Below are 26872 nucleotides of genomic sequence, written 5' to 3'. Positions count from 1 at the left end.
ATCTCTATTACTCAGGAATTAGATAAAGAAACAGACTTTTATTGCCGTTTTAGGACATGTTGAAATATAATTGCAATTTTAATACATTAGGAGAAATAGAAGGTAGTCTAATATTTTACTCAGTAAAACTGATCATAGTTCTGATTTCATTTGTTTCATTGAATTAGAAGATCTCTTTCTACCATAGGATTGTCTGGGCCCCCAGGTGCTGGAAAATCAACATTTATAGAATATTTTGGAAAAATGCTTACTGAGAGAGGGCACAAATTATCTGTGCTGGCTGTGGACCCTTCTTCTTGTACTAGTGGTGGTAAGTATGGCTGATTCTTTTTAAATTGCAGGGCTCTGGGGGCTCTCTGTTACAATTTAGTAGGAATTGGCACAGTTGGGAGACCTCTGACTGCTAGCTAAGTTTGGTCTCGCTGAAGGAAGGGAGTTCTGTAGTTAGGTGGGAGCTGAGGGAACTAGTTTGGGAGCATTGTACTCTTCAGAGGAGGCCAGCTTGTGGATAGCTCACCGGGTACTCAGAAAACTGCAATAACAGGTGCCAGAAGTTGAAGATGATCAAATGGAAATTTCAGTCCTTTGGCTCCCATGCATAAGGCCAGGCCCCTCTTTGCTCCTGTTTTTTTTTTTTTTTTTTTTTTTTCTCCCTGGCTTCATTAGGACCTGTACAATTCAGAAAATAGGTCCTTACTCATTCATCATTTTCCTCATGTTTTAACATCTCTTAAGCTTTTTTAAAAAAAAAACCTTACTGTTGTATATAATTGTCAACTGTTTATATAATATGTTCAGTTAAACAGAAAGCTCTTACCGGGACGCTGTAATATACTGCTGTTCCCCTTAGAGCATTTAGCATAGTACATTGTACTTTGCACAGAGTGTTCAGCAAATGTTTTCTGATTTGAGGTCATGCAGTCACTCAAAGTTTAATTTGCAGCTCATCAGAGATAAAATGAATATAAGCTTAGTTCCCCAAAAGATCATTTAAAGAAAACAGAAAGCATACCATATAAACACTCAGGAAAGTTTTTTTTTCTTCCCTTATCCCTCTTTATGATTTCAGCTTTCCATGTTATAGTTACTTACTTAACAAGTATTTGAGTGTCTTCTGTAGGTGAGGCATTGTACATGGAAGGTTCTTAAACTGTGTAATATAATGGTGAACAAGATACCGTACTAACCTTAGGGAGCGTTCATCTTACACGGGAAACACAAACACAGGCCATTACAATATAAGGTGTGTTGTGAAGGGGTAAATACAAGATGCTTTTTGGAAGTATTTGGTTTTTGTATACTCTGTAATAATGCAAGTTTAATACTAAAATTCAGAATGGTGATGTCATCATATTTTAGGGACTTGGGTTGATATAGATGTGGAAGATTCCTATTACCACCCATTGAGAAATCTAGCTCAGAACTTTCAAAATTTTTGAGTCACTATAATGAAAAAAGTTAACTGTAAAATAAAATTTTTGATCCCAACGTTCAGAATTAAATTCATGTCAATGTATTGTATAATTTATTTATAGCTTTAGAACTTTGTTAAAAGTATATACTTAATAAAAGATTTTTAAATAAGTGGCCCTCATTTATATGTAGGTGAGAAGGCCATTCCCCCATTTTCACAACATTCTAGAATACTTACAATAGAAAAAGAAAATAATAGCTTGAGATAATAATAGACAAAAATAAGATCATAAAATAGTCTAAAGTTACATGGCTATGTAGTTCCTAACCCTTCTCAAAAAATAAGGGTCCTTTTCTAAGGCAAAAAATCATATAGACTTTGAAAGAAAAAAATACGATAGACTAAACACTATAAATTTCTACCTTATTACATCAGTACATACATACACTTGAAAAATAGCATTACATTAAAGTTTAAGAAGCATTAGTTTTTTGGTCTAAACTCAATCATTTTTGTGCTTTGAATTCGCAGAACCCCTGTGATAGCTTTGAGATCTCCCTGAGATTCTGCAATTAACAGTTTTGGAATTGCTGGCTAAGACATGGGAGAGTAATTTCGTAGTGTTGACTTCAGTGTGATGGGATCTATAGGGTAGTAATTTAAAGTATAGCTTTGGCAGGTTGTTTACTTACACAGAAATTATATCATGTGGAAAATTACTTTAGAAAAAGGTTGTATGTGAAGTAAATATGGAAGTTGAGGTATGGGGCACATATGTGCTCTAGAATTGGAACCCATGAGAAGACTCTGAACTGGCATTTAGTTGTAGAAGAGTATGTCTTTAAGAAACTTTTCAATCTTTAACACTACGTAGAAAAAGTAGCTCTTAAAAAGAGGGAAAATAAATACTCAGATTAGAACAGCGGTATACCTACAAATGTTATTATATGACTAAAGCAAAATAGTAGAAGGTAATAGTAGTCCTGGGACTTTCAGTCTTCTAGAATTTGTAAATATTGATGTTTGTCAAAATATTATACTACAGTGAACACAAAAACATAACCAGTTTCATTCCACAGTTATTGAGTGCCTACTCTTAACACTTGGTTAAGCATTTAGTGTAAAACATATGTAAGACGTGGTCCTGTAGGCAAAGACTTACGCTAAAGCACGGTTTCTCAACCTTGGCAGTAGTGACATTTTGTGTCAGATCATTCTTTGCTGTGGGTGGCTGTCCTGTGCATTGGAAGATGCTTACTTAGCGGCATATTTGGCCTCTACCCAGTAGGTGCCAGTAGCACCCTACCCCTCACTTGTGACAAGCAACCGTGTCTCTAGGCATTGCCAAATTGCCCCCAGTTGAGAACCACTGTGTGAAAGAGATAAGATAGGAAACCAAAAAAATGTGTTGTATGAATAGTTGTCCATCCATTAACTTAGCTTACATTGCATTCAGTGAGAGTTCCAAATTTTCTAAGTAGTAGGCGATTAGAAGCAACAGACTGGGCAGAAGGGGCAGCTTGAAGAGATATTTGCGTAGCACTTACATAAGGTTGAGAAAATGTCATTTGCAAAAATAAAAGAATGAGGAGTGGAGGGTGCTCGTGGAGATAATAGAAATAGGAGGGACACTAAAGTTCTCTTATGCCCTCCGGGATGCTGGCATACACTGAGAGCTGTTGTACCATAGAAATTCACAGAGATGGGCATGGACTGAAAAGGTTCCAGGCAGATTGTATGAAGGAACAAGGACTTTTACTGATCTTTATGAGGTGGATAAGTTCTGTGTTCTTGTTATTAACAGTTTTTGAAGCACATTCCTGGGTATAATTACATTTGATTCTCCCAGTAGCATATTACCCTCGTGATGTAGCTGAGGAAAGAAGGGTTCAGGAAGGTAAAGTGACCTCTCAAAATTGAATAGTATGAAATGGTGGAGCCAGATTACAGACCGTGGGCTTGACACATTGTAACTTAGCAGTGAGGAAACCGAGAGATACTTGTGGCATGAGAGCACAAACAAAAGATGGGAAGAAGCAAACACAGTGATGTTAAGATGATATTAATCTCCCTGGTTGGAACAGCGGATTGGTGTGGGGACTAGTAGAAGCCAGAACTGGACAGGTAAGATGCAGCTAAAGAATCTAGATAGGAACCTTTGGTCGGTGGGAAGCCATAAATGATGGGTTTTGAAGGGCTTGAAATGTTAAGCTTAATCTGACTTCATTGTATACAATGAGTTGGAGGGAAGCTGAGTAATATGAAATGCAGTTTGAGATTTCCGGAGAAATGGCATGAAGCCTCTAGAAACTGCCTGATAATTGACCCGTAAAACGGTTCTACGATTATAAAATGTAGCTGTGTATTTCAGGATCACTGTTAGGTGATAAAACCCGAATGACCGAATTATCAAGAGATATGAATGCATACATCAGGCCATCTCCTACTGGAGGAACTTTAGGAGGTGTGACAAGGACTACAAATGAAGCTATTCTGTTGTGTGAAGGAGCGGGATATGACATAATTCTTATTGAAACCGTAGGTGAGTGTGATATTCTATTTCATAACAACAATATACTATTTTATGAATGCTATATAAAGATGAGTGACAACTTATTTTTATTCATTCAGCAGGTATTTGCTAAATGTATAATTAAATACAAGATATCCCATACTCCATAGAGGATATGAATGTGTAGTTTATAATCCTTACCCTCAAAGATCTTATCATTTAAAAAGTAAAAATAAACCATCTATCTGGATAACTGTTATACAGGTGGTATGTTATACACGCCAGAGGAGAACTGTAAACATTAGGATGACTTGTGTAAATGATGCTTTAGCACAGCACCTATTTTGTTTAAGTACATTTAGTATGTCTACTATGTTTACTAAGAAAATTAATGTAGGCTGGGCGTGGTGGCTCATGCTTGTAATCCCAGCACTTTGGGAGGCCGAGGCGGGCGGATCACGAGGTCAAGAGATCGAGACCATCCTGGCCAACATGGTGAAACCCGTCTCTACTAAAAATACAAAAAAATTAGCTGAGCGTGGTGGCGCACGCCTGTAGTCCCAGCTACTTGGGAGGCTGAGGCAGGAGAATTGCTTGAACCCGGGAGATGGAGGTTGCAGTGAGCCAAGGTCAAGCCACTGCACTCCAGCCTGGTGCCTGGTGACAGAGTGAGACTTTGTCTCAAAAAAAAAAAAAAAAAAAATAGAAAATTAATGTAGTTGGGTGCCTTTTGAAAATGCAGATATGTTTTATTTCATTTTTTATATCCTTAGCTTATACTTACATGCAATGAAGATACTGAAATGAAAACCCCAAGAAATTCATTCTTGTGGAGAGACAGTCTATTATATTACTGTGTGATAAATGTGATACAGCCTAACTCAGATTTGGGGACCCAGTAAAGACTTCCTAGAGGAGGTGACAGCTGAACTCAGTTTTGAAGGAAGAATTGGAGTTAAACAAAGTATGGGATAAAGGGCATTTGCAAAGATAGATGGGAGTGAGAAAACATGGCCCATCCAGAGAAGTGCAGTTTGCTCAGGATACTGAGAGCATGGGGTGTGAAAGCAGGGAGTGAAGGGAGGTCAGCTGGAGCAGTAGGCCAGACCAGATTGTCAGGGACCTTATATGCCATCCCAAGGAGTCTTCTGGAGTTTGCCATGAAAGGAGTGGGAAGATGCTGCTGGAAAAGCAGGAGAGTGAGAAAATCAGATACATATTTTGGAGAGATCCCTGGCAGCAGAGTATAGAACGGTTAGAAGGAGGACCAGAATCGAATAAGGAGACTACTGTACTTATCCCAGAAGGGGATGGTAGATGTCTGAACCAAGCAGAGGAAGTGAGAATGGAGATGAGATGAATCAACAAAACATTGAAGATAAATGGGCAGGATTTCATCCATAATAAGATGTAAGATAAGGAAGGAAGGGGCATTGCAGGTGATAGAGAATACTGTGGAAAAAGTAGATTTGCAGAGAGGAAAACAATCAGCTCAGTTGTGAATATATTAAGTGTGAAATGCTTATTAGGTGTCCGAATGACTGTGTGTCTCAAGAGAAAAGGACTGAATGAGAAATACAGACTTAACAGTTACCAGCATAGTTCATAGTTTCATATTTTAAGAATTTGGTTCAGATAAACTGGGGAAAATATGAGACAAAAATGGAAGATAGTTATATTAATCTGCTAGGGCTGCCATAACAAAATACCACAGACTGGGTGGCTTAAACAACAGAAATGTATTTTCTCACAGTTCTGGAGATGGAAGTTCAACATCAAGGTGCTGGTAGGGTTGGTTTTTCCTAAGACCTCTCCGTTTGTCTTGTAGGTAGATGGCTGCCTTTTTGCTGCATCTTCACTTTACTTTCCCTTGTCTCTTCCTGTTCACTCTACTCTCTTAGTGCTTCTTCCTGTCCTTTTGAGGACACCAGTCCTATTGGATTAAGGCCCTACCCTTATGACTTCATTTAACCTTAATTGCTCCTTTCAAGGCCCTATCTCCAAATAAAGTCACCTTGAGGGTTAGAACTTTAACATAGGAATGTTTTTAGATGAGGGAAACACAAGTCAGTTCATAACAATAGCCACAACAGAGCTTTAGAAACTCCACCATTAAAGAGTAGGTGAAAGAAGAGTTAGTTGCCTGAGTGGTATTAAGAGAATCAAAGAAGAAGAGCACCTTAAAAACCACATATTTTACCTGGAAATTGTAGTTAGCTACTTTTCCCAGAGACTCAAAATAACAGTGACTCAAACAAGAAAGAGGTTATTTTCGAAATAAAAGAGTCCTAAACCAGGCATTGTGGCCCCAGCCTGTAATCCTAGCACTTTGGGAGGCCAACGCAGGCAGACTGCTTGAGTCCAGGAGTTCCAGACCTGCCTGGGCAAGATGGTAAAACCCTGTCTCTACAGAAAAATATAAAAAAATTAGCTGGGCATGGTAGCGTGCACCTGTAATCCCAGCTACTTGGCAGGCTGAAGTGGAAGGATCACCTGAGCTTGGGAAGTTCGAGGCTGCAGTGAGCTGTAATGGCACCATGACACTCCAGCCAGGGTGACAGAGTAAGCCTCTGTCTCATAAAATAAAATCAAAGAAGCCTGAGGCCAAGCATGGTGGCTCACACCTGTAGTCCCAGCACTTCAGGAGGCCAAGGTGGAAGGATTGCTCAAGCCCAGGAGTTTGAGACCAGCCTGGGCAACATAGCAAGACCTCAGCTCTACCAGAAAAAAAAAAAAAAAGAAAAAGAAAAAAAAATTAGCCAGGCATTGTGTTACACACTTGTAGTTCCAGCTACTCAGGAGGCTGAGGCAGAAGGATGGCTTGAGCCCAGTTCAAGGCTGCAGTGAGCCATGATCGTGCCATTGCACTCTAGCTTAGGCAACAGAGCAAGAACCAAAATCAAAAAGGAGCTAGAGGCAGGCAGCCCAGAGTAGGTGTGGTGCTTTGACAGTGCCCTCAGAGTCACAGGTTTCTTTTGTCTGCCTGCTCACCGTTCTTAGCACTCAGTTTCTGTCCTCCAGTTTGCTCATGGTTAAAAGATGGCTGACAGAGCTCTAACTGACACTTTCACGTTCCACATAGAAGGAAGAAGGAAAGGGAAATAAGGAAGCAGATGGGTGGCAGAAGAGGTATAGCTAGATTAGCCATCTTTAAAACACTTTTCTGGAAACCCCATCTAATGACTTTTGGTTTGACTCATTCATCACATCTAGCTGCAAGGGGATCTTGTGAATGTGGTCGTTCATCTGATACATTGATACTCCTAATAACATTGGGGTAAGAAAATAGGGAAGAATAGATATTAAATATGCAACTCTAAGTCCATCACACCAAGAAAGGGAAAGAGTTTCCAGAATTTTAGTGGAAGCAAGTTTTTTTTTTGTGAGATGGGGTATCACCATGTTGCTCAGGTGGGAGTGCAGCAGTGCAATCACAGCTCACCGCAACCTCAGCCTCCCACCCTCAGGTTCAAACTGTCCTTCCACTTCAGCTTCCCAGGTAGCTGGGACTACAGGCACACCACCATGCCCAGCTAATTCTTATATTTTTTGTAGAGACAGGGTTTCACTACATCAGGCACCCAGGCTAGAAGCCAGTTTTAAGTGGGGTGAGATGAACATGAAGTGAAATGGAAGCAGTAAGCATAAATTCCGTTTTTCTGGAAACTTGAGTATAAAAAAAAAAGTGAGAAATATGGTGATAGTCAGAGGAGTTTGTGAGTTTTTTTTTGTCTTGTTATTTTGTTGCTGGTGTTTTCTTTTATGTGGTTTTAAGATGAGAAAGATTTAAGCACAATTTATGTATTGTGCTGGGGGGCAAGAGCCTATAAACAAAGGAGAGCTTAAGATAAAAATCAGCAAGAACCCAGAGGAAGTGGAAAGGAATGAGAGGTTCCTTTTCAGTCAATAGTTCTTACACTGAGACTGCAGATAGGCAGTAAGGCTGAGTTTGTATTTCTGTCTTGTTAACTGTGGAGTCCCAGAGAGGGAGAAGGTGAGGAAGTTCTTGCCTTTATTTCCTCTGTGAAGTGGGTGATGTGGTCCTCTTCAAGCAGGGAGATTATGGGACAGTGAATACTGTGGGAAATGGAATGGAGGCCAACTGAGGGCCAGGCAGCAAGGAAGATGCAGCAGAGGCTGCCTGTCCTGTCTCTTGTCCACAGAGTTGAAGAATTTCTCTCACGTGCTTATGGAGGAAAGAGCACACATAGTTGGATTGATCCATACATAATTGGGCGTTTGCAGGCAAGTGTGAGGACAAGAAGGCAAAAAAAATGAAAGTGTTTGCAAGCATGATTCAAGATTAGAGTCACAGTGTTCAAGCTGCTCGCTGATGAAAGGGAAGCCAAGAAAGAGCTGTGAGAATGAGGAGAGGATGGAAGCTTCTAGGTTCTCCATTCAATCCAAGAACAGAGGGGGAGAGCTGGGAAGGATAACTGGTTTGCTTAGAGGGTAAGATAGAGACATTTAATACATTCTTCAGAAGTGGAATGTTTAAAATGGTGACCAGGTTGATTGTGTGACTATTAGTATGAGTGAATGAAGTAGAATGAAAATGATGGTCAGTGTAGTTGAGAAAATCTAATAAAGATGAATATTTTAGGATATAGTTGTGATTTTAAATTTCAGGTGTGGGTCAGTCAGAGTTTGCTGTCGCTGACATGGTTGACATGTTTGTTTTACTACTGCCACCAGCAGGAGGAGATGAGTTGCAGGTAATTGTTTTGATTTTTCCCCCCAAAATACAAAGTGTATGTCTCTGAAAATAAAAATTTCCAATGTTGTGTTTTTGTAAACTAAGTTGATAATGGTTTAGAAAAAGGAGCATCATTCATGTTGGCTAAAATACCTGAATCAAAGGCAGATTCTCTGTATTTTTTCCCAACTGACAGGAATAGAATATATAACCCTGAGAATGTAAAATTATGCAACATAATTTTTTCTGTCTGCAACATGATCGAAATGAGGGATAGTTCGAGCCAGAAGAGACCATTGTTGCGTAGATGTTGTTAGGACACTTGATTCAAAAGTTCCTCACAAGCTATAACTGGGATCCCACTATCCTAGTTTATATGTTTTAACAACGGGATTCTTTCCTCCTGTACTGCAGTTCTGGCACTACTGCCCAAAGTTAGTGCAGACTTCATAGGGTGAGGGCATAGTCCTCCACAAGCCTCCTGTCACTTCAGACACTAGCTGCAGGATCCAGGGTTCCCAGGCCACCCATACCTCTAACCAACTGGCTATAAATTTTAGGGTTTCCATTGCCCCTTAGGTTTAGTAATTCATTAGAGCAGCGGTCCCTAACCTTTTTGGCACCAGGGACTGGTTTCATGGAAGACAGTTTTTCCATGGACTAGGGGTAATGGGGGATGGTTTCAGGATGAAACTATTGCACCTCAGATCATCAGGCATCAGATTCTCATAAGGAGTACACATCCTAGATCCCTAGCATGTGTAATACACAATAGGGTTTGCACTCTTAGGAGAATCTAATGTCACCGCTGATCTCACGGGGCAGAGCTCAGGTAGTAATGCTTACCCACCTGCTGCCTGCCTGCTATGAGGCTCAGTTCCTCCATGGCCTGGGGGTTGGAGACCCCTGAGCTAAATGACTCAGAGAACTCAGGAAAGCAAGATATTACAATTGTAGCATGCTTATAAAGGATACAAATCAGGACCATCCAAATGAAGAGCCGCGTAAGAAGTCTGGGAGGGCCCAAATGCAAAGCTTCTGTGTCCTCAGGACATATTTCTCTCCTGGCTATTGATGTGTATCATCAACCAGAAGGCTTCCTGAGCTTTGGTGTCCCAAGGTTTTCTTGCGGTTTCGTTATATAGGCATGACTGATTGAATAACTGAACTTGATCTCTACCCCCCCCCCCCGTCCCCTCCCTGGAAGTTCGGTTGATATCACATGGCATAAAACCTCAACCCTCTAATTACATGATAGGTCTTTCTGCCATGGTCAGTCTGTCATCCTGAGTGATCTCATTGTATAAACTCAGATATGGCCCCAGGCACCTCCCATGAATAACAGGAATTCTAGGAGTTTAGAACTTAAAAGATTACCTCCCTGCTTTCTCTTAGACAAATGAAGGTGTAGTGGAAAAAAAAAAAAAAAAGATTACCTCCCAGAAACCCAAAGACCAGACAATTTTTTTCTTTTTTTTTTAGAGACAGGGCCTCACTCTGTTGCCCAGGCTGGAGTGCAGCGGCATGCTCATAGCTCACTGTAACCTTGAACTCCTGGGCTCAAGCTATCCTCCTGCCTCAGCCTCCCAAGTAGATGGGACTACAGCCATGTGCAACTACTCTCAGCTAATTTTTAAATTTTTTTTTCTACAGTGAGGTCTTGCTTTGTTGCCCAAGTTGGTCTTGAACTCTTGACCTCAGGCATTCCTTCTGCCTCAGCCTCCTAAAGTGCTGGGATTACTGGTGTGAGCCACCACACCTAGCCCAGACAAATTATTTGTTATATAATATTTCCATTTGAATTTTGTAATTCTAAAGCATAGTGATAGCAGACTATGGCTGCTGATTTAGGAACATTATCTATTAGAATTTCATAATCGAAAGTTTTATTAAAAAATATTTGAAAAGAAATTTTAATCTTATATAGAAAAATCTGTATTTACCAAATAAGATTTGGCTTTTGGATTTCATCCTTTATTTCTTTTTTTTTCTTTTTTTTCTTTTTTTGACAGAGTTTCGCTCTTGTTACCCAGGCTGGAGTGCAATGGCGCGATCTCGGCTCACCGCAACCTCCGCCTCCTGGGTTCAGGCAATTCTCCTGCCTCAGCCTCCTGAGTAGCTGGGATTACAGGCACGCGCCACCATGCCCAGCTAATTTTTTGTATTTTTTAGTAGAGACGGGGTTTCACCGTGTTGACCAGGATGGTCTCGATCTCTCGACCTCGTGATCCACCCGCCTCGGCCTCCCAAAGTGCTGGGATTACAGGCTTGAGCCACCGCGCCCGGCCCATCCTTTATTTCTAATATTTTTATGTAACATTATTTGAATTAAGAGATTGAGGTTTGTCCACGTAAAGCTGAAGGAAGAAAAATACAAAGTATAAAAAGAAATAATAAAAAAGATATTGACATATTTTTAGACATCAGATTATTTTTCCTCAAATGCAAATTGAAAATAAAATCCTAATTTTAAGGAAAATTTCAAAGACTTTTTTCTGGAAATGCAGATGTTAATGATAGGTGTGTTTACTTTTTAAGAACCTTAATGATGGATGGTTTTGTATCCTGCAATGTTAGCTCATGAGAAGCAGATTCCATCATGAGACAATGTGAACTTCCCTGCCTCAATCATGTTGTGGCTTGATGTATTTACCCTAATTTTGAATGTATTTCAACATGTTAGTCTCTAAATTTGGAAGAGATATTACAGACAACTTCTGTAATCCCAATGGCCAATGCTTTTGAGTAATTTCTGTCAAGTAATTGTGTCTTGACATCCAGGATTTAGGAGGATAGGGATAAAAGGTTAATGACATATATGACTTTCAAACTCTTAACATTGACTAATTTTCCCATTTTTATTTTGGGCATCATTAAATGTTTTTGATCTCTCTAGGGTATCAAAAGAGGTATAATCGAGATGGCAGATCTGGTAGCTATAACTAAATCTGATGGAGACTTGATTGTGCCAGCTCGAAGAATACAGGCGGAGTATGTGAGTGCACTGAAATTACTCCGCAAACGTTCAGAAGTCTGGAAACCAAAGGTAAGCTTGCACTGCATTCTGTGTCTTTCACTCTGAGTGGATTGTGTACATTAGAAGACAGGACGTAAGTCCCAAAGTAGACATATAATCAATCTTGCTTCCCTGTGAAGATTATAGTTTTAAAAATCATGACAAAGCCGGAGTGTGTAGTGATGATTTGAAATATAATCCGTTAACCACTAGATGTCAAAAGCTACTTAAGAGGTGATAGATTTGATTGTTTAAAACTTGATTTGAGCCATTTGAAAGTGATAGCAAATCCATTCTGAAAGGAACCATCCTTAAGTTATGGGGCAGCTAATGATTTGATTACCTATATTGGAATTTAAGTAAGAGAGAAAAGGCCTCCATTCCCATTATGTTTGTTGGGTGCCATTTTCAGTAAGGAAAAAATTTTTAATCCTGTAATAAGTGATGCAGTAATATTGATGTGGGCCACTTTATTTGTAGACAGACACTATGTTATTAAGGAATAAGCTATAATCATTATAATAAGACAATGATGACTTATCTGACTGCCATATCCCAGTTTTTCCCAATCATGTTGTCTGTGTTGAGTCTGGAGCCACCTTAGATGTACATGCAGGTGTCAGATGCCCAGCTCTTCCACTTGCTAAATCAGGCAAATTTGACAAAGAGAATTAGGCTATTTCTCAACCTAGCTTCATTTTCTGATACTCAGGCCTCAGGGGAACCTACCTGGCATTGCCCTTATCACAAGTCCTCTATGATGCCCCTGACCATCTGAGGAATCCTAAATTAAAACAAATCTCAGCAGGGCAAGGTGGCTCACACCTGTAATCCCAGTGTTTTGGGAGGCTGAGGCAGGCAGATCACCTGAAGTTGGGAGTTTGAGACCAGCCTGACCAACGTGGAGAAACCTCGTCTCTACTAAAAATACAAAATTAGCTGGGTGTGATGGCACATGCATGTAATCCCAGCTACTCAGGAGGCTGAGGCAGGAGAATCGCTTGAACCATGGAGGTAGAGGTTGCAGTGAGCCAAGGTCGCGCCATTGCACTCCAGCCTGGGCAACAAGAGAGAAACTCCATCTCAAAAGAAAAAATAAATAAATAAGTCTCTGGGCTAAAAATTTGACCTTGAATCAGTGTTTTATTTCTTCTGTTCGCTTACTAATCCTAGGTATATTACCTCAGAATATATATTGGTATATTTACTTTGATACAGCAGTAAAATCTCATTCATGTCAGTTGCCTATTTCTGTAGACTGTAAGAATTAACTGGCAGATATCAGAGTCCCCATGAAAATGTTTTCTATTATTTTAAGTAAAATGGTCTGGTTCTTTTCTTTTCCATAGGTAATTCGTATTTCTGCCAGAAGTGGAGAGGGAATCTCTGAAATGTGGGATAAAATGAAAGATTTCCAGGGCGTAATGCTTGCCAGTGGGGAACTAACTGCCAAACGACGGAAGCAGCAGAAAGTTTGGATGTGGAATCTCATTCAGGAAAGTGTGTTAGAGCATTTCAGGACCCATCCCACAGTCCGGGAACAGATTCCACTTCTGGAACACAAGGTTCTCACTGGGGCCCTGTCCCCAGGACTAGCAGCAGACTTCTTGTTAAAAGCTTTTAAAAGCAGAGATTAATAAAATTCATTCCATATAATAATTTTACATATCATTTCATAAATTATTTTAATAGAAAAATCGCTTGTATGCTTACATTTTCAGTAATTATTGTATGGCGGTCTTCTTTGATTGTGAACTGTGCTTGAAAACTTGAAGGAAGTTAGATATGAATGGAAAAGTTTAGACAGGCAGTATTTATAAGGTACCTGTTGTATGTTACTGATTTCTGTTTCTATCTCTTATACCCTGACATGATGGCCTGTAGGGTAGTTTCTTCTTAAGAGCAGAGAAAGCTGAGAAGAGCAGAAAATATCTTGCACTTTAAAATGCTTACTTTGATTCCATATAATCTGAATTTCCAGAGAAGATGTAAACAAGAGTGGCCATATTTTTGGAGACCTTCTTGAAGCCAAAACAACACACAGTGGGTTGCTATGAGCTGAAAATCATAAATGACATTTAGTGTACCAGATTATTCTAAGAATTTCTGAAATCACCATGTACATGTGTAACGAAACAACTGGAATAATGTGATGATGTGAACACAGTTCTGAAGTCTGCTTGTCTGGATTTGCAGGCACCCTTCCCCCACTGATGTGATAGGTAAGAGAGCAAAAAGGAACTGGGAAAATCAGCTACAAATAAAATGGGTGATTAATCCCCAATTCTTGGACCCATTTTATTTGTCGCCGATTGGAGTAAACCTCCAAAGACGAAGTGAGGTCAGAATGATTCAAGGATTATTCAGTTGAAGACTATCAAAGGCTTTCGCTTCTCTTCTTCCTTGGCCATTTCACTTCATTTTAGCATTTTTTAAATCTACTTTTTTCTTGACGGTGAACAACTTTTATCCTATGGAGGAAGCATAGCACAGTGATTAAGAGCTTGGGCTCTGTAGTTGGACTATGTGGGTTTAAACTTTAAACCAAAATCAATCACATATTAGCTATATGAGCTAATCTCTCTAAGCTTCCATTTCCTCCCTGGTAAAATGAAACTGGCAAATAACTTTCTAAGGTTAGTGAAGACTGAATGAGATAACGTAGGAGAATTATTGAGCTATCATCATGGTATATAGGAAATACTGAAATGCTGCTTACTGTCATTATTACATTAAAGTTGACTTTGCCTTGTCAAGAACATAATTACCATTAACTTCTATAGGTAGGAAAAAAAATGTACTGAGCTCCAAAACTGACAGACATTTTGCTAAAAAATATCAAATCTCATTAAAATGATGAGAGTTATTTTAATAGTTGACATTAGCTATCCCAGTGCAACCTAACAAGGCATTTACTCTTCATAATCACTTGATCATATGGCTATTTACTTGCTTTCCCTAAGCCTTTATAGCTATTGCCCAGTGTATGCTGAAGACAGCAGCTAACGAACAACATATGTATGATAATTTATGTAGCTAAACCTGTAATGCAAAAAAAAAAAAAAAAAAAAAAAACAGGAAAAATCAGTGCAAATCATCCAAACATTGTCCTCACCAGATAGACTGCCATCATCGAAGTCATAATGCTGCTGCTAAAAACTAGTAAACTACTAGTAAACTGTGAAGACAGAAGTAACTCCTGTGACCTATACGTTTGTACAGATGGTGAAGCTTTGCTGCTCCTGAAGCCTGAGAAATGCAAATGCAGCTTTGTTAATGCAAATGCTTCCTACATCAGACTTTATGAAACTCCTCCTAAAGTTGAATTCTTATCCAAGTGGGCATATGTTAGGGTGCCATTGTAATTCAGGTAGAGTGTCAGAGTGGAGGCTGGCACCAACAGTAGATGTTCTAAACATTAGTGTTATTCAGGTAAGACTACAAAAATGATGAACATGTCAAAACTTCAAAAGGAACAATCAGAAAAACTCTTTAACATGTTTTTCTTTCTATAGTATTTTAATTAAAATTTACTAAATTTATGAATGTTTTTATCCTGCTTGAGATGAATACTTAATGATAGTTCTTATTCCATGAAGCTTCTATAGATTTGCTTTGTCATTTGTGGTATGTTTGATAACAAAAATATTAGTGGCAGAAAAACAGTTATATTGAATGCTTTTGTTTTAGAGAAAATTTCACTCTGTACTAGAAAATGTAGATGATATGAGTCAAAGTTCATTAATACTTCCCCTGAAAATTTGTGTATAAAAGTAGCGCTGGAGCAGTTTATTCTGCCTAGCCCTCTCAGCTTCTTGATAGAATAAGGTGAGGGCATATGTAAGTTAGTAAACTATTCTACTGTTAGTAAGGTCAAAGGCTTAATCTATATGCTTTTAACTAACACAGAGGAAATCACGTGACCTCATTCTCAAGGCTCATAACATCCACCTGGCCAATCTCGAGATGTAGTTAGAATTCTTTTTTTTTTTTTTTTTTTTTTCTATTTTCACAATAATTTTTGACACATCAAAGCTGTCCATGTTTATGTGGGCACAATTTGATGCTTCAATACATGTATATGTTGTGTAATGATCAAATTGGAATACTTAGCATATCTGTCATCTCACACATTTTTCATTTCTTTGTGGTGACAACATTTAAAAATCTTTTTTTCTAGCTATTTTGTAATATACAGTACCTTACTGTTGTGAACCATAGTCACCCTACTGTGCCATAGAACACCAGAACTTATTCCTTCTATCTAATTGTAACTTTGTACCCATTGAGCCTCTTCCCTTCCTTCCTTCTGCTCTCCCCTTTCCAGCGTCTGATAACCACTGTTCTCTTCTCTATGAGATAAACTTTTTTTTAGATTTCACGTGAGTGGGGTCATGCATTAATTGTGTTTCTGTGTCTAGTTTATTTCCCTAAACATAATGTCCTCCAGGTTCATCCATGTTGCTGCATGCTGTTAATAGAATTTTACAGAGAAATATCTTAGCATGACAGCATAGCCATTTATAGGGCTCATACTTAAATGCCAAATCTTGTTATATATGGAACCCAACTATTTCAAGGATCAATGTTCTCTTATGAAGTCACATTAGCATTTACACCCAGATTTTGCTGACTCAGAATTCCATTGAATGCAGGATCTCAGTCTTCTGAAAAGTCCTCTTTCCAACTATTTTTGGAAGTCTCAGGGGTTTCCTCACTGATTCACAAACAAGTTCACACTCTTGGGTGCAGCCTACTCATGCCAGGCTTCTGTTGGGCCTCCACTATTTCTACTGGTGCTGTTCCTGTAGGAGAATGCTGACTTGCTTAGATGTTCACAAACTGTGAAACACTTAAGTTGCCAAAATAGTGCTGTGTTTTCAAAGCACAGCATCCTTGCCTCTCTTCCCACAAGGGCCAATGCTTTGTGCTGAGATAGGAACCGACTACTACTGTCTCTCATTGTCCTCAGGTCTCCCTGTCTGTCTCTTCCCCTGAGCACCTAAGTACACAACCTCTGCAGAAAGTTTTCCCCACACAAACGCACTTTTCAAAATGTAAATCAACTCCTGCAAAGGATGCCTGGGTTGTTGGCTATCCTTCCTTTTCTGGTAGTATCACCTTTGTCTGAATCATGACCTCCCAGCTTCACATGTGGATATGCTTGCTAATTCTGTCAACCCCTCAAAAAAGGTATCACCTCCATTTTACAGAAAGAAATTGAGCATCAGGCATACTAGGAAATTAATCAAAGTTCACCATTTCTAAATGTGATGCATTACGTATATTAGATTCAACCCATTACCATTTTCCAAGTTGCTCAAAGCACTCTGAACCTCATTCTTTCTATAACACAGTTCAGTGGCAGATGTTATCTTCAATTATATGTAACATCTGTGGTATAGAGTAGTTAAGGAATTTGTACATAACTCAGATGGTAAGATCCTGCTCAGTGTTTTAACTTTAAGGTCTTTCTTCTACAACCTAATATCCTTGATTTTGCTTTTGTGGAGAATATACCTCAAGGTATTTTATTCCAGTAGAATTTTTTGCTTACGCTTAAGGATAATATTTTAGGCATTCAAACCAAATAGAAACCCTTAATATCAGCTTCTGTATTAGCTCAACTAGAAATGATGGAAATCTACTAGCTTGGGTAAGAGAGTAATATACTGCCTCGTCTAATCATACAAGGAGAAGAGTAGGAGTACAGTAAACTTCACAGACACAAATGATGCTGGGGATTCTCCCTGCCTTTTATCCTCTATGTATTATTCACTTCATTCTTCTGGCTTCCTCCACATAGCTGGAGATAACGGCAACAGCAGCACTTAGGTCCGCAGGAAGGGTTTCCTTAGGTCTAACTCCATAGACCTAATTCTAAAAGTCTGAGGGGAGCACTCTTGCTGGTCTGCCTGGCAGGTCATAGGTCCATCTCCATGGCCAAGGATATGGGTTCTATGATTGATTGAAGTTGAGGAAAGATCAGTTCCCCAAAATAAGAGGTTTGATAGTCTCAGAATCAAATCAGATGCCAGGCAGACAAAACAGATATCTATCATAGATACTTTAATCTGTTTTGGAATAAAGTGAGATATAAATGTATTATTGATTGGTGTCATATTAAAAGGTTCAGTCTTCATGAAAATGTTTAATTACCGAATTATTGGTAATATAGTTAACCCTTAAACAATATGAATTTGAACTGTGTGGGTCTATTTACACGCTGATTTTCTTCCATCTCTGCCACCCCTGAGATAGCCAGACCAACCACCCCTCTTTTTCCTCCTTCAGCCTACTCAACATTAAGATGACAAGGATGAAGACCTTCATGATGATCCACTTCCTCTTAATGAGTGATAAATATATTTTCTCTTATGATTTTCTTAACATTTGCTTTTCTCTAACTTTATTGTAATAATATATAATACACATACAAAATGTATATTCACTGTTGATGTTATCAGTAAGGCTTCTGATGAACAGGAAGCTATTAGTAAACTTTTTGCATAGTCAAAAGGTATACATGGATTTTTGACTATATGGGGTTTCAGCACCCCAACCTCAGTATTGTTCAAAGGACAACTCTATACCCATTGAAACACACACAAGTGAGGTTCATATTGTCACCTGTCACATATTTGAACTTATATTAACACATAGAAATAACACCCTTATTTATTAGAAATATCCTTCCATGATCCAGTTTTACAAGTAAAATACTTTTCTTTTATCCACCTATACTAAATTACTATTACCCTTCCTGTCATTGAAGATGCATCTGAAAACAATCAGTAGCTTCAAGAGGAATGGTTAAAGCATGGTATCTTTTTTGTATTATTTCTTTAATGTCTAGTTGATTAATAGGAGATTTTAGAGTTGAAGAAGCTATGACTCATAGAAGCAATAAATTTTAGACACAGGACTTTTGATTGTGTGGTTGATCTACCCAAGCCAACTCTAGAAAAAAATTGCTTTATTTTAAATACTGAGAATCTCATGAAAATCCAAGGACAGGCATCAAAATTTAGTCTTTAAGAATGAAGGCAATAAGGACTTCCATTTTAAACTCTGACATATAAAGAACTTGAAAATCACCACTCCCACCATCCTTACTACAGGAAAACGCTGGTCAAACTGAAAATCAAGGACTTTGGGACCCACAGGGAACCACCACACCAAAATCTAGAGACAGGTGCACACAGACAGTCACAGCTCAGATCTGCTTATCTAGAGCGGAAATCACTGGAGCCATGAACTGTTAGATTATCTTGAAAAATTAAGTGATTATTTTGAAGAATTGCTGGAGGCTGAATTTAGACTAGTGCAAAAGTGAGAAACTCCTGGATAGTGCAGTCTTAGGGGAATTCCCACAGTTTCACGGACTTTACTTCCAAGAACAGTGTTGTCACAGTGAAGATTAAAAAAAAAAAAATCTCTCATGGCTCTGGCAGGAGGAGAAAAAGAGAAATAATTATGTAATAAGCCCAGAGCCTCCTCATAGGCCTACTCTCCAGGGGAAAAGATTGAGCTTTTTCCAGGCTGGGATAATGGCATTCCTTCCACTCCATTCCCAGCTGATGTTTTTTCTCACCTAAAAGGGCCAGGGGAACATAGTCAACAGGAGTCAGGGCTTGGGGCAACTAGATTAGAAACTCAGTAGCCAGTGAATGGAGAATGGAGAATGGAGTGGGAGTAGGGAGAATCTGTATCATTGGAAGAAAACTTGTGAAGTCATAGTTCAGAAACACAGGACCAATTAAAAGACTGATATTTAATTTTAAGATTATGGGACCCTCCCCCATTAAACTTGGCATTAAACCTTGCTATTATAACAGTGGATTAAGTTGTAAGAACTGCCATACACAGACTTTCTGAAGAGGAGTACTTAGGAAAGCTTCAAGTCAAGAGGAAAGACAAAAATAAAGACATGAGAAATTTGAAGACTCTAGTACCTGTAGCTACCCCAAATATTAAATACAGCTCAACTTCTAGCCAGACTAATATGCATCCTCACACTAAATGGCTGTTTAAGTTTTTGTTATCCAATAACATGCATATATTTCAATAAAGAAATTACAAGGTATGCCAAGAGGCAAGAAAATACATAATATGAAGAGACAAAGCAATCATCAGAACCAGACTCAGATATGACACAGATGTTTGAATTATCAAACAGGGAATTTAAAATAACTGATTAATAAGAGATCTAATGAAAAAATAGACAACATGCAACAACTGATAGTTAATGTAAGCAGAGAGTTGGAGACTCCATGAAAGAAAAGGAAATGCTAGGAATTTCTAAAACTAGCAAAAATGAAGAAAGCCTTCAATGAGTTCCTCAGTAGACTCAACATGACCAAGGAAAAAGATCAATGAGCTTAAAGTAAGCCTAGAAATTCACAAACACAAATGCAAGATAAAAAATAAAAGCATGGAATAGAACATTCAAGAATTGTTGGAAAATTCCCAAAGATACACAATTATGGATTACTAAAAGGAGAAGAAAGAAAAGAAGAAATGTTTGAACTAAATGATGCCTGAAAACCATCCAGAATTAACGACAGACACCAAACCACAGATCCAGAAGCCTCAGCAAACACTAAACAGGGTAAATAAACAACAACAACAAACCCACACATAACCTATATTTGAACTGCAGAAAACCAGACAAAAAGGACATGGGCCATTCTCAGATCAACCAGAAAGTCTCAGTCATGATACTTCTGTCTTGTTCCTGCACCATTCTCATTTTAGATTTTAACTCTTTCATAACTGTTTTTTATATGGACTATCAAGGGCCTTTCTAGCTTAAATTTTATCTCATTACCTTACACCTTTAGTTTCCACTTTAGCACTTTATAGTTTATTAGTTCCAAATTTCAGATTCCTGACAGAAATCTTCTGGTGGCAACAGGGGTCACTGAGAGGAATCTATGGGTAGGTTTCCCAGAATCTGGTGCTCACCTCAATCTGTGTTTCAGGAGGTGGGATAATAAAGCATAAATATGGCTCCTGCTCATTCATCAAGAACTGTTTGGATGGCACTTTTTCTTGGGGTTTGTGAGTAAAACAGTCAGTGCTGTGTATTTCCACCACAGAATATTAGGTAGATCAATGAGTTCCAGAAGAGTGAACAGTTTTGCTTAAGCAGCCAGTATCACTTAGACTCAAACCTACCTCTCCTAACTAGCATTTACTCAGTGATCTCTCTGTGACACGAATTAGAAACAGTTTGTTAAGAAATATGTTTTGCCTTCTGCAAATTTTTTTTTTGAGACAGGGTCTTGTTCTTTTGCACAGACTTGGAGTGCAATGGCACCATCACGGCTCATTGCAGCCTCGACCTCCTGGGTTCAAGCCATCCTCCTACCTCAACCTTCTGAGTAGCTGGGATTACAAGTGCATGCCACCATGCCTGGCTAAATTTTTGTATTTTTTGTTAGAGACAGCGTTTCCCCATGTTGGCCAGGTTGGTCTTGAACTCCTGGACTCAAGTAATGCGCCTGCCTTGGCCTCCCAAAGTTCTGGTATCACAAGCATGAGCCACCGTGCCCAACCTTTTTTTTTTCAGCTGTAGAAAAAAATACAACATAGGCGGGGTGCAGTGGCTCACACCTGTAATCTTGGCACTTTGGGAGGCAAATGTGGGAGAATCACTTGAGGCCACAGTTTGAGACTAGCCTGGACAACATGGCAAGAGCCCAGCTCTACAAAAGATAAAGTAAAAATTAGTCTAGGTGTTGTGGTTCATGCCTGTAGTCCCAGCTACTTGGGAGGTTGAAGTGGGGAGGATGGCTTGAGCCCAGGAGTTTAAGGCTGCAGTGAGATATGATCTCTGGACTATACTACAACCTGGACAACAAAGCAAGACTGTCTCTAAAAAACTGACACATAAACAACATAAAATTCACCCTCTCAATTTCCAAGTATAAAAGAGCATCAACCACATGCATATTGTTGTGCAACAGATGCCCAGAATCACCCCCACCCTGCATGACTAAAATGCTATAGCCACTGAACAAACTTCCCACTGCTTTCTTCCCCCAGCCCTTGGCAACCACCATTCTACTTTCTATTTCTATAAGTTTGACTATTTTAACCACCTCATATAAATGGAATCATGCAGTATTTGTCTTGTGACTGGCTTATTTCACTTAGCATAATATGCTCAGTTCATCCATGTTGTAACCTAGGACAGGATTTCATTTTTTTAAGGCTGAATAATATTTCATTGTTTGTCCATGCCACATTTTCTTTATCCCTTTATCTATCAATAAACAGGTTGCTTCTACCTCTTGACTGTCATGAATGGTGCTACAACTATGAATAATGCTGGATGTGCAAATACCTCTTTGAAATCTTTAGTTCTTTTGGGTATTTATCTAGAAGTGGAATTGCTGTATGTATTACTTTGTTCTCACGCTGCTATAAAGAACTGCCCAAGACTGGCTAATTTATAAAGGAAAGAGGTTTAATTGACTCACAGTTCCACATGGCTGGCAAAGCCTCAGGAAACTTAGAATCATAGCAGAAAGGGAAGCAAACACATCCTTCTTCACATGATGGCAGGAAGGAGAAGCACAGAGGAAAGAGGGAAAAGACCCTTATAAAACCATCAGATCTTGTGAGAACTCACTATCACAAGAATAGCAGCTCCCATGATTCAATTACTTCCCACCAGGTCCCTCCCACAACATGTGGGGATTGTGGGAACTACAATTCAAGATGAGATTTGAGAGGGGACAGAGCCAAACCGTAACACTGGATCAACATGGTAGTTCTACTTTTAACTTTTTAAGGAAACTCTATACTGTTTTTGCATAATGGCTGCATCATTTTACATTCCCAACAGTGCACTGGAGTTCCAATTTCCTCATATCCTCACCAACACTTTCTGTAACTCTTACCATTACTTTCTTATTTTGGTAGTGGCTGTCCTAAAGGGTATAATGTGATATTTCACTGTTGGCTTTGACTTCCATTTCCCTGATGATTACTAATGTTGAGAATGTTTTTATATGCTTAAAGTCCATTTGTATATCTTCTTTGGAGAAATGTCTATTTAAGTCTTTTGCTCATTTATTAATCAAGTTTTTTTTGTTATAAAAGTGTAGACATTCTTTACATATTCTGAATATTGACCCCTTATCAGATATATAGTTTGCACATAAACTTTTAAATTATTCCTGTTCTTCCCTTATAGAATTATCAGTCTATCTCATTCTAGAAATGTCATTGCTTCCCAGAGATCTGCTAAACTTACTACATCTTTATTTCAAATAAAGAATCTGAGAAATCACACCACCTCTTTTGTAAAACCAGTGGTGTTACTGGTGCCAGAAACTCTCTTCCCACCAGCTCCAGTCACTTGGGGCTCTTCAAAATAATAGAGGACATAAAAACCATTTTTCTCAATGAATCTCAGAACATGTTATTGCCTGTCATATATTATTACTGTTGTTATAGCTTCATTGTGATTGTGTCCCTCCCTCAAAAAATGTTGAATTCTAACATCCAGTACCTCAGAGTATGATCTTATTTGGGAATAAGGTTGTTGCAGATGTAATTAGTTAAGATGCCGTCATGCTGGAGTAGGGTGGGTCTATCCAATAGGACTGGTGTCCTTATAAGAAGACAATGTGGCAAAGACACACAGGGAAAATGTCATGTGATGATGAAGGCAAAGATTGGAATGATGCAGCCAGCTGCAAGCCAAAGAGCACCAAAGGCTGCCAGCAAACCCCAGAAGCTAGGAAGAGGCAAAGGAGGATTCTCCTACAGATTTCAAAGGGAGCGTGGCCTGGCCAGCACCTTAGTTGCACAGACTTTCAGCCTCCGCAACTGAAAGATAATAAATTTCTGTTGTTTTATGCCATCTAGTTTGTGGTACTTTTTAATGGCACCCATTTTGCTTCCTTTTATATTCCACAACTTATACCATATCTTGGACTTAAATTCAGTATTGGGCTTTGAATATTCCAAATATTGAAATAGACGTTTTTCCAAAGAAGATACACAAATGGCCAATAAGCATACAAAAAGATGCTCAACATTACTAATCATCAGAAAAATGTAAGTCAAACCACAGTGAGATATCACCTCACACCGTTTAGGATAGCTGCTATCAAAACAGAAAGTAATAGTAACTAGTAACAGTAACAGAAAGCGTTGGAATCCTGAGAAACTAAAACAGCTGTCAAACTATCTAAACCTGCCTCAGAGAGAGAAATGTCTACAAAGATTTTATAACTACCCCTGCCAATCCCCACTGCCCAAATAAGAATATATTCTTTCACCTCCCAATTCTGCTTCCCTCAGCACCTTGGAAACCCATAAAAAGAAAGGAACACATGAGACTCCTGGTGTTTCTCTTATCACGGTACTTTGCTTCCTTTTATATTCCACAATTTATACCATATCTTGGCCTCAAATTCACTATTGACATTTGAATATTCCAAAGACCTAAATTTTACAAGTCTGGGAGGTTGAGTTCCATATAAGAGGGACTCAGGAGATGTTAGAGTCATTCTAAAAAAACTAGCAATGAGCAACAGAGAAGTCATTATGAAATCTTTGGTCACTCGAGCTATTCTGCCTTGAGGAAATAACAGGGAGAAGGCAGAGTATATAAAGTGTTGTGCTATTATAAAACTTATTTCAGTTCTATCAGACCTTTTATTTATTTATTTATTTATTTATTTATTTATTTATTTTTGAGGTGAAGTTTTGCTCTTGTTGCCCAGGTTGGAATGCAATGGTGTAATCTTGGCTCACCGCAACCTCCGCCTCCCAGGTTCAAGTAATTCTCCTGCCTCAACCTCCCAAGTAGCTGGGATTACAGGCATGTGCCACTATTCCAAGCTAATTTTGTATTTGTAGTAGAGATGGGGTTCTCCATGTTGGTCAGGCTGGTCTCAAACTCCCGACCTCAGGTGCAGGTGATCCACCTGCCTTAGCCTTCCAGAGTGCTGGGATTACAGGCCTGAGCCATTGCGTTCAGCCATTCAACTTTTTATAATATGCATTCATGTTCTCTAGTATCAAGCCCTGTCACATGGCATTTATGTTACAAATTTTTAGCTCAAAGTAATATATATATACTATGTATATTTATTTTTTGGGATGGAGTCTCTCTCTGTTGCCCAGGATGGAGTGCAATGGTGTGGGCTCAGCTCACTGCAACCTCCGCCTCCCGGGTTCAAGTGATTCTCCTGCCACAGCCTCCTAAGTAGCTGGGATAACCAGCACCCACCACCACACCTGGCTAATTTTTTGTATTTTTAGTAGACACAGGGTTTCACCATGTTGGCCAGGCTGGTCTTGAACTCCTGATATCATGATCTGCCGGCCTCAGCCTCACAAAGTGCTGGGATTACAGGCCTGAGCCACCATGCCCAGCCCTCAAAATAATATCTTAATAATTTACTAGGTATTTGTACTAGGTATTTGTGTCTCAAAACAACAGATAATTCACTACACATAATTTACCTACTTTCCAATATCAAGAAAGAATACCCAGTGAAATTTGTATGCTGTTTATGCTGTCTTTTTACACAGTTTTCTGCTTAAATACCTCTTGATTGGAGAATTAATCCTAAGCAGGGTGGTGGGAGGAAATGACATGGGTATAGTGTATATCACTCAAATGTATTTGTAGAAAGTGGACAAGGCCAGGCGCAGTGAGTGGCTCACGCCTGTAATTCCAGCACTTTGAGAAGCCAAGGTGGGCAGATCACCTAAGATCAGGACCAGCCTGGCCAACCTGGTGAAGCCCTGTCTCTACTAAAACTACAAAAATTAGCCAGGCATGGCGGCAGGCACCCGTAATCCCGGCTACTCGGGAGGCTGAGGTAGAAGAATTGCTTGAATCTGTGAGACAAAGTTTGCAGTGAGTGAAGATCGTGCCACTGCACTCTGGCCTGGGCAACAGAGTGAGAGTTCATCTCAAAAAAAAAAAAAAGAAGTAGACCAGTATGGCAGGAAATAATAAATGGTGCTGTTCAGTTATACAAGGTAGTTGCAAAATAAGTATTTATTGAATGAATGGGTGAATGAACAAATTCTGAGCAAAGTTAATATGTAGACACAGGGACAAAGAGGCAAAGCCATAGATTAAACAGTCTCTGCAAAGAGTGACAAATCAAAGGGCAGTAATATGTTGAATTAATACAATTCTCCAAATACCCTAACATGGCATTTGTCGGGATACTCACATTTCTGTAAGACAAAACATTGCATTTCTTGGCTCAAACTATCTCTCAGTGTACCTCTGGAAATGCAGAAACAGGTATGTAAATGCCAGTAATGTCAGTACACATTACAAATCTGCTACCGTGCAGACTAAATGTCCAAAGGACATGAGGTGAAGTATTAACCTTGGTCATTCTAGGATCGTCTGTTCCCAGGTTTTGGCACATTTCTTTCTGTGCATCCTTAAACTTTTAGGTCCCAAATCAGCACATAGTGAGAAAAGAGATAAGGACAGTCAAACTTGGATATGTATTTGACTAAGCCACCAACATAGGCAAATAAGCTCCCCTTGATAAATAGGGAGGGAATGAAGGGTCTGTCTGTTAAACCCCAAGAAGATTTACCCTCTGATCTCTGTTCACCAACATTCATACATTAACTAATTATTTTAGCAACTTTATTTTATGGCTTTCTCCACCTCTACCGTGAGGTTCCAGGTAGAATTCAACTTATCTAAAGCTATGAGGAGTTCGTCTATCTATTAGTTGTCTTCAAGCATTACGAAACTGTAATTCACTAAGATTAATCTCCTTTTAACAGAGAACTTTTATGGACTCCAGTTAGGAAATATGCTATGGGTGATAGCCTCCTAGAATATCTCCTCTGAGCTTGAATAATTTCTGGGGTTGTGAGGGTTTTGCATGTTAATATTTAATTGATAATATTTGATGTGTGGTTCTTAAACTTGGTTTCAGAATCTTCAAAGTATTTCAGTGATGCATGTAACAAGAGACTGTATACTTCTTTCCTGTAAGCAAGTCTACAGACCTCAGCTTGGGTACACACAGGCAGTTTGCATTAAAAATAAATAGAGAATGTCATTCTGGGGCCTTTCTCTGCAGGACTTACTTATTAGATCATGATTAGAAGCTTCTTTGAATATGAAATCCAGTCATGTATGGGTTATCAGAGATGCTTTTGGACTGTCCTAAGAAGAAGGGGAGTAGTCAGCAAATGTGGGACCAAAGCCAGGGCAGAGAT

General features: G+C 39.1%; 1 protein-coding gene across 3 annotated transcripts in view; it reads left to right on the top strand.

Annotated features, from left to right (window-relative positions):
• Positions 1-16041, top strand: part of MMAA (metabolism of cobalamin associated A) — a 38301-nt gene extending 22260 nt beyond the window's left edge. For all 3 annotated transcript variants that reach the window (XM_032246466.1, XM_032246468.1, XM_032246467.1), the window contains exons 3-7: positions 188-310; positions 3786-3956; positions 8556-8641; positions 11519-11668; positions 12988-16041. In XM_032246466.1, coding sequence (XP_032102357.1) covers positions 188-310; positions 3786-3956; positions 8556-8641; positions 11519-11668; positions 12988-13275 — 818 coding nt within the window. In that variant the 3' untranslated portion in view covers positions 13276-16041. The remainder of the gene's footprint in view (positions 1-187; positions 311-3785; positions 3957-8555; positions 8642-11518; positions 11669-12987) is intronic.
• The last annotated feature ends 10831 nt before the right edge of the window (positions 16042-26872 follow it).

Source organism: Sapajus apella, unplaced genomic scaffold (genome assembly GCF_009761245.1).
Source record: "Sapajus apella isolate SASKATOON/1434 unplaced genomic scaffold, GSC_monkey_1.0 scaffold61, whole genome shotgun sequence".
In the NCBI taxonomy this organism is placed as follows: domain Eukaryota; kingdom Metazoa; phylum Chordata; class Mammalia; order Primates; family Cebidae; genus Sapajus; species Sapajus apella.
The sequence above is the reverse complement of the archived record's forward strand: the minus strand, read 5'-3'. Positions and strand labels throughout refer to the sequence as shown.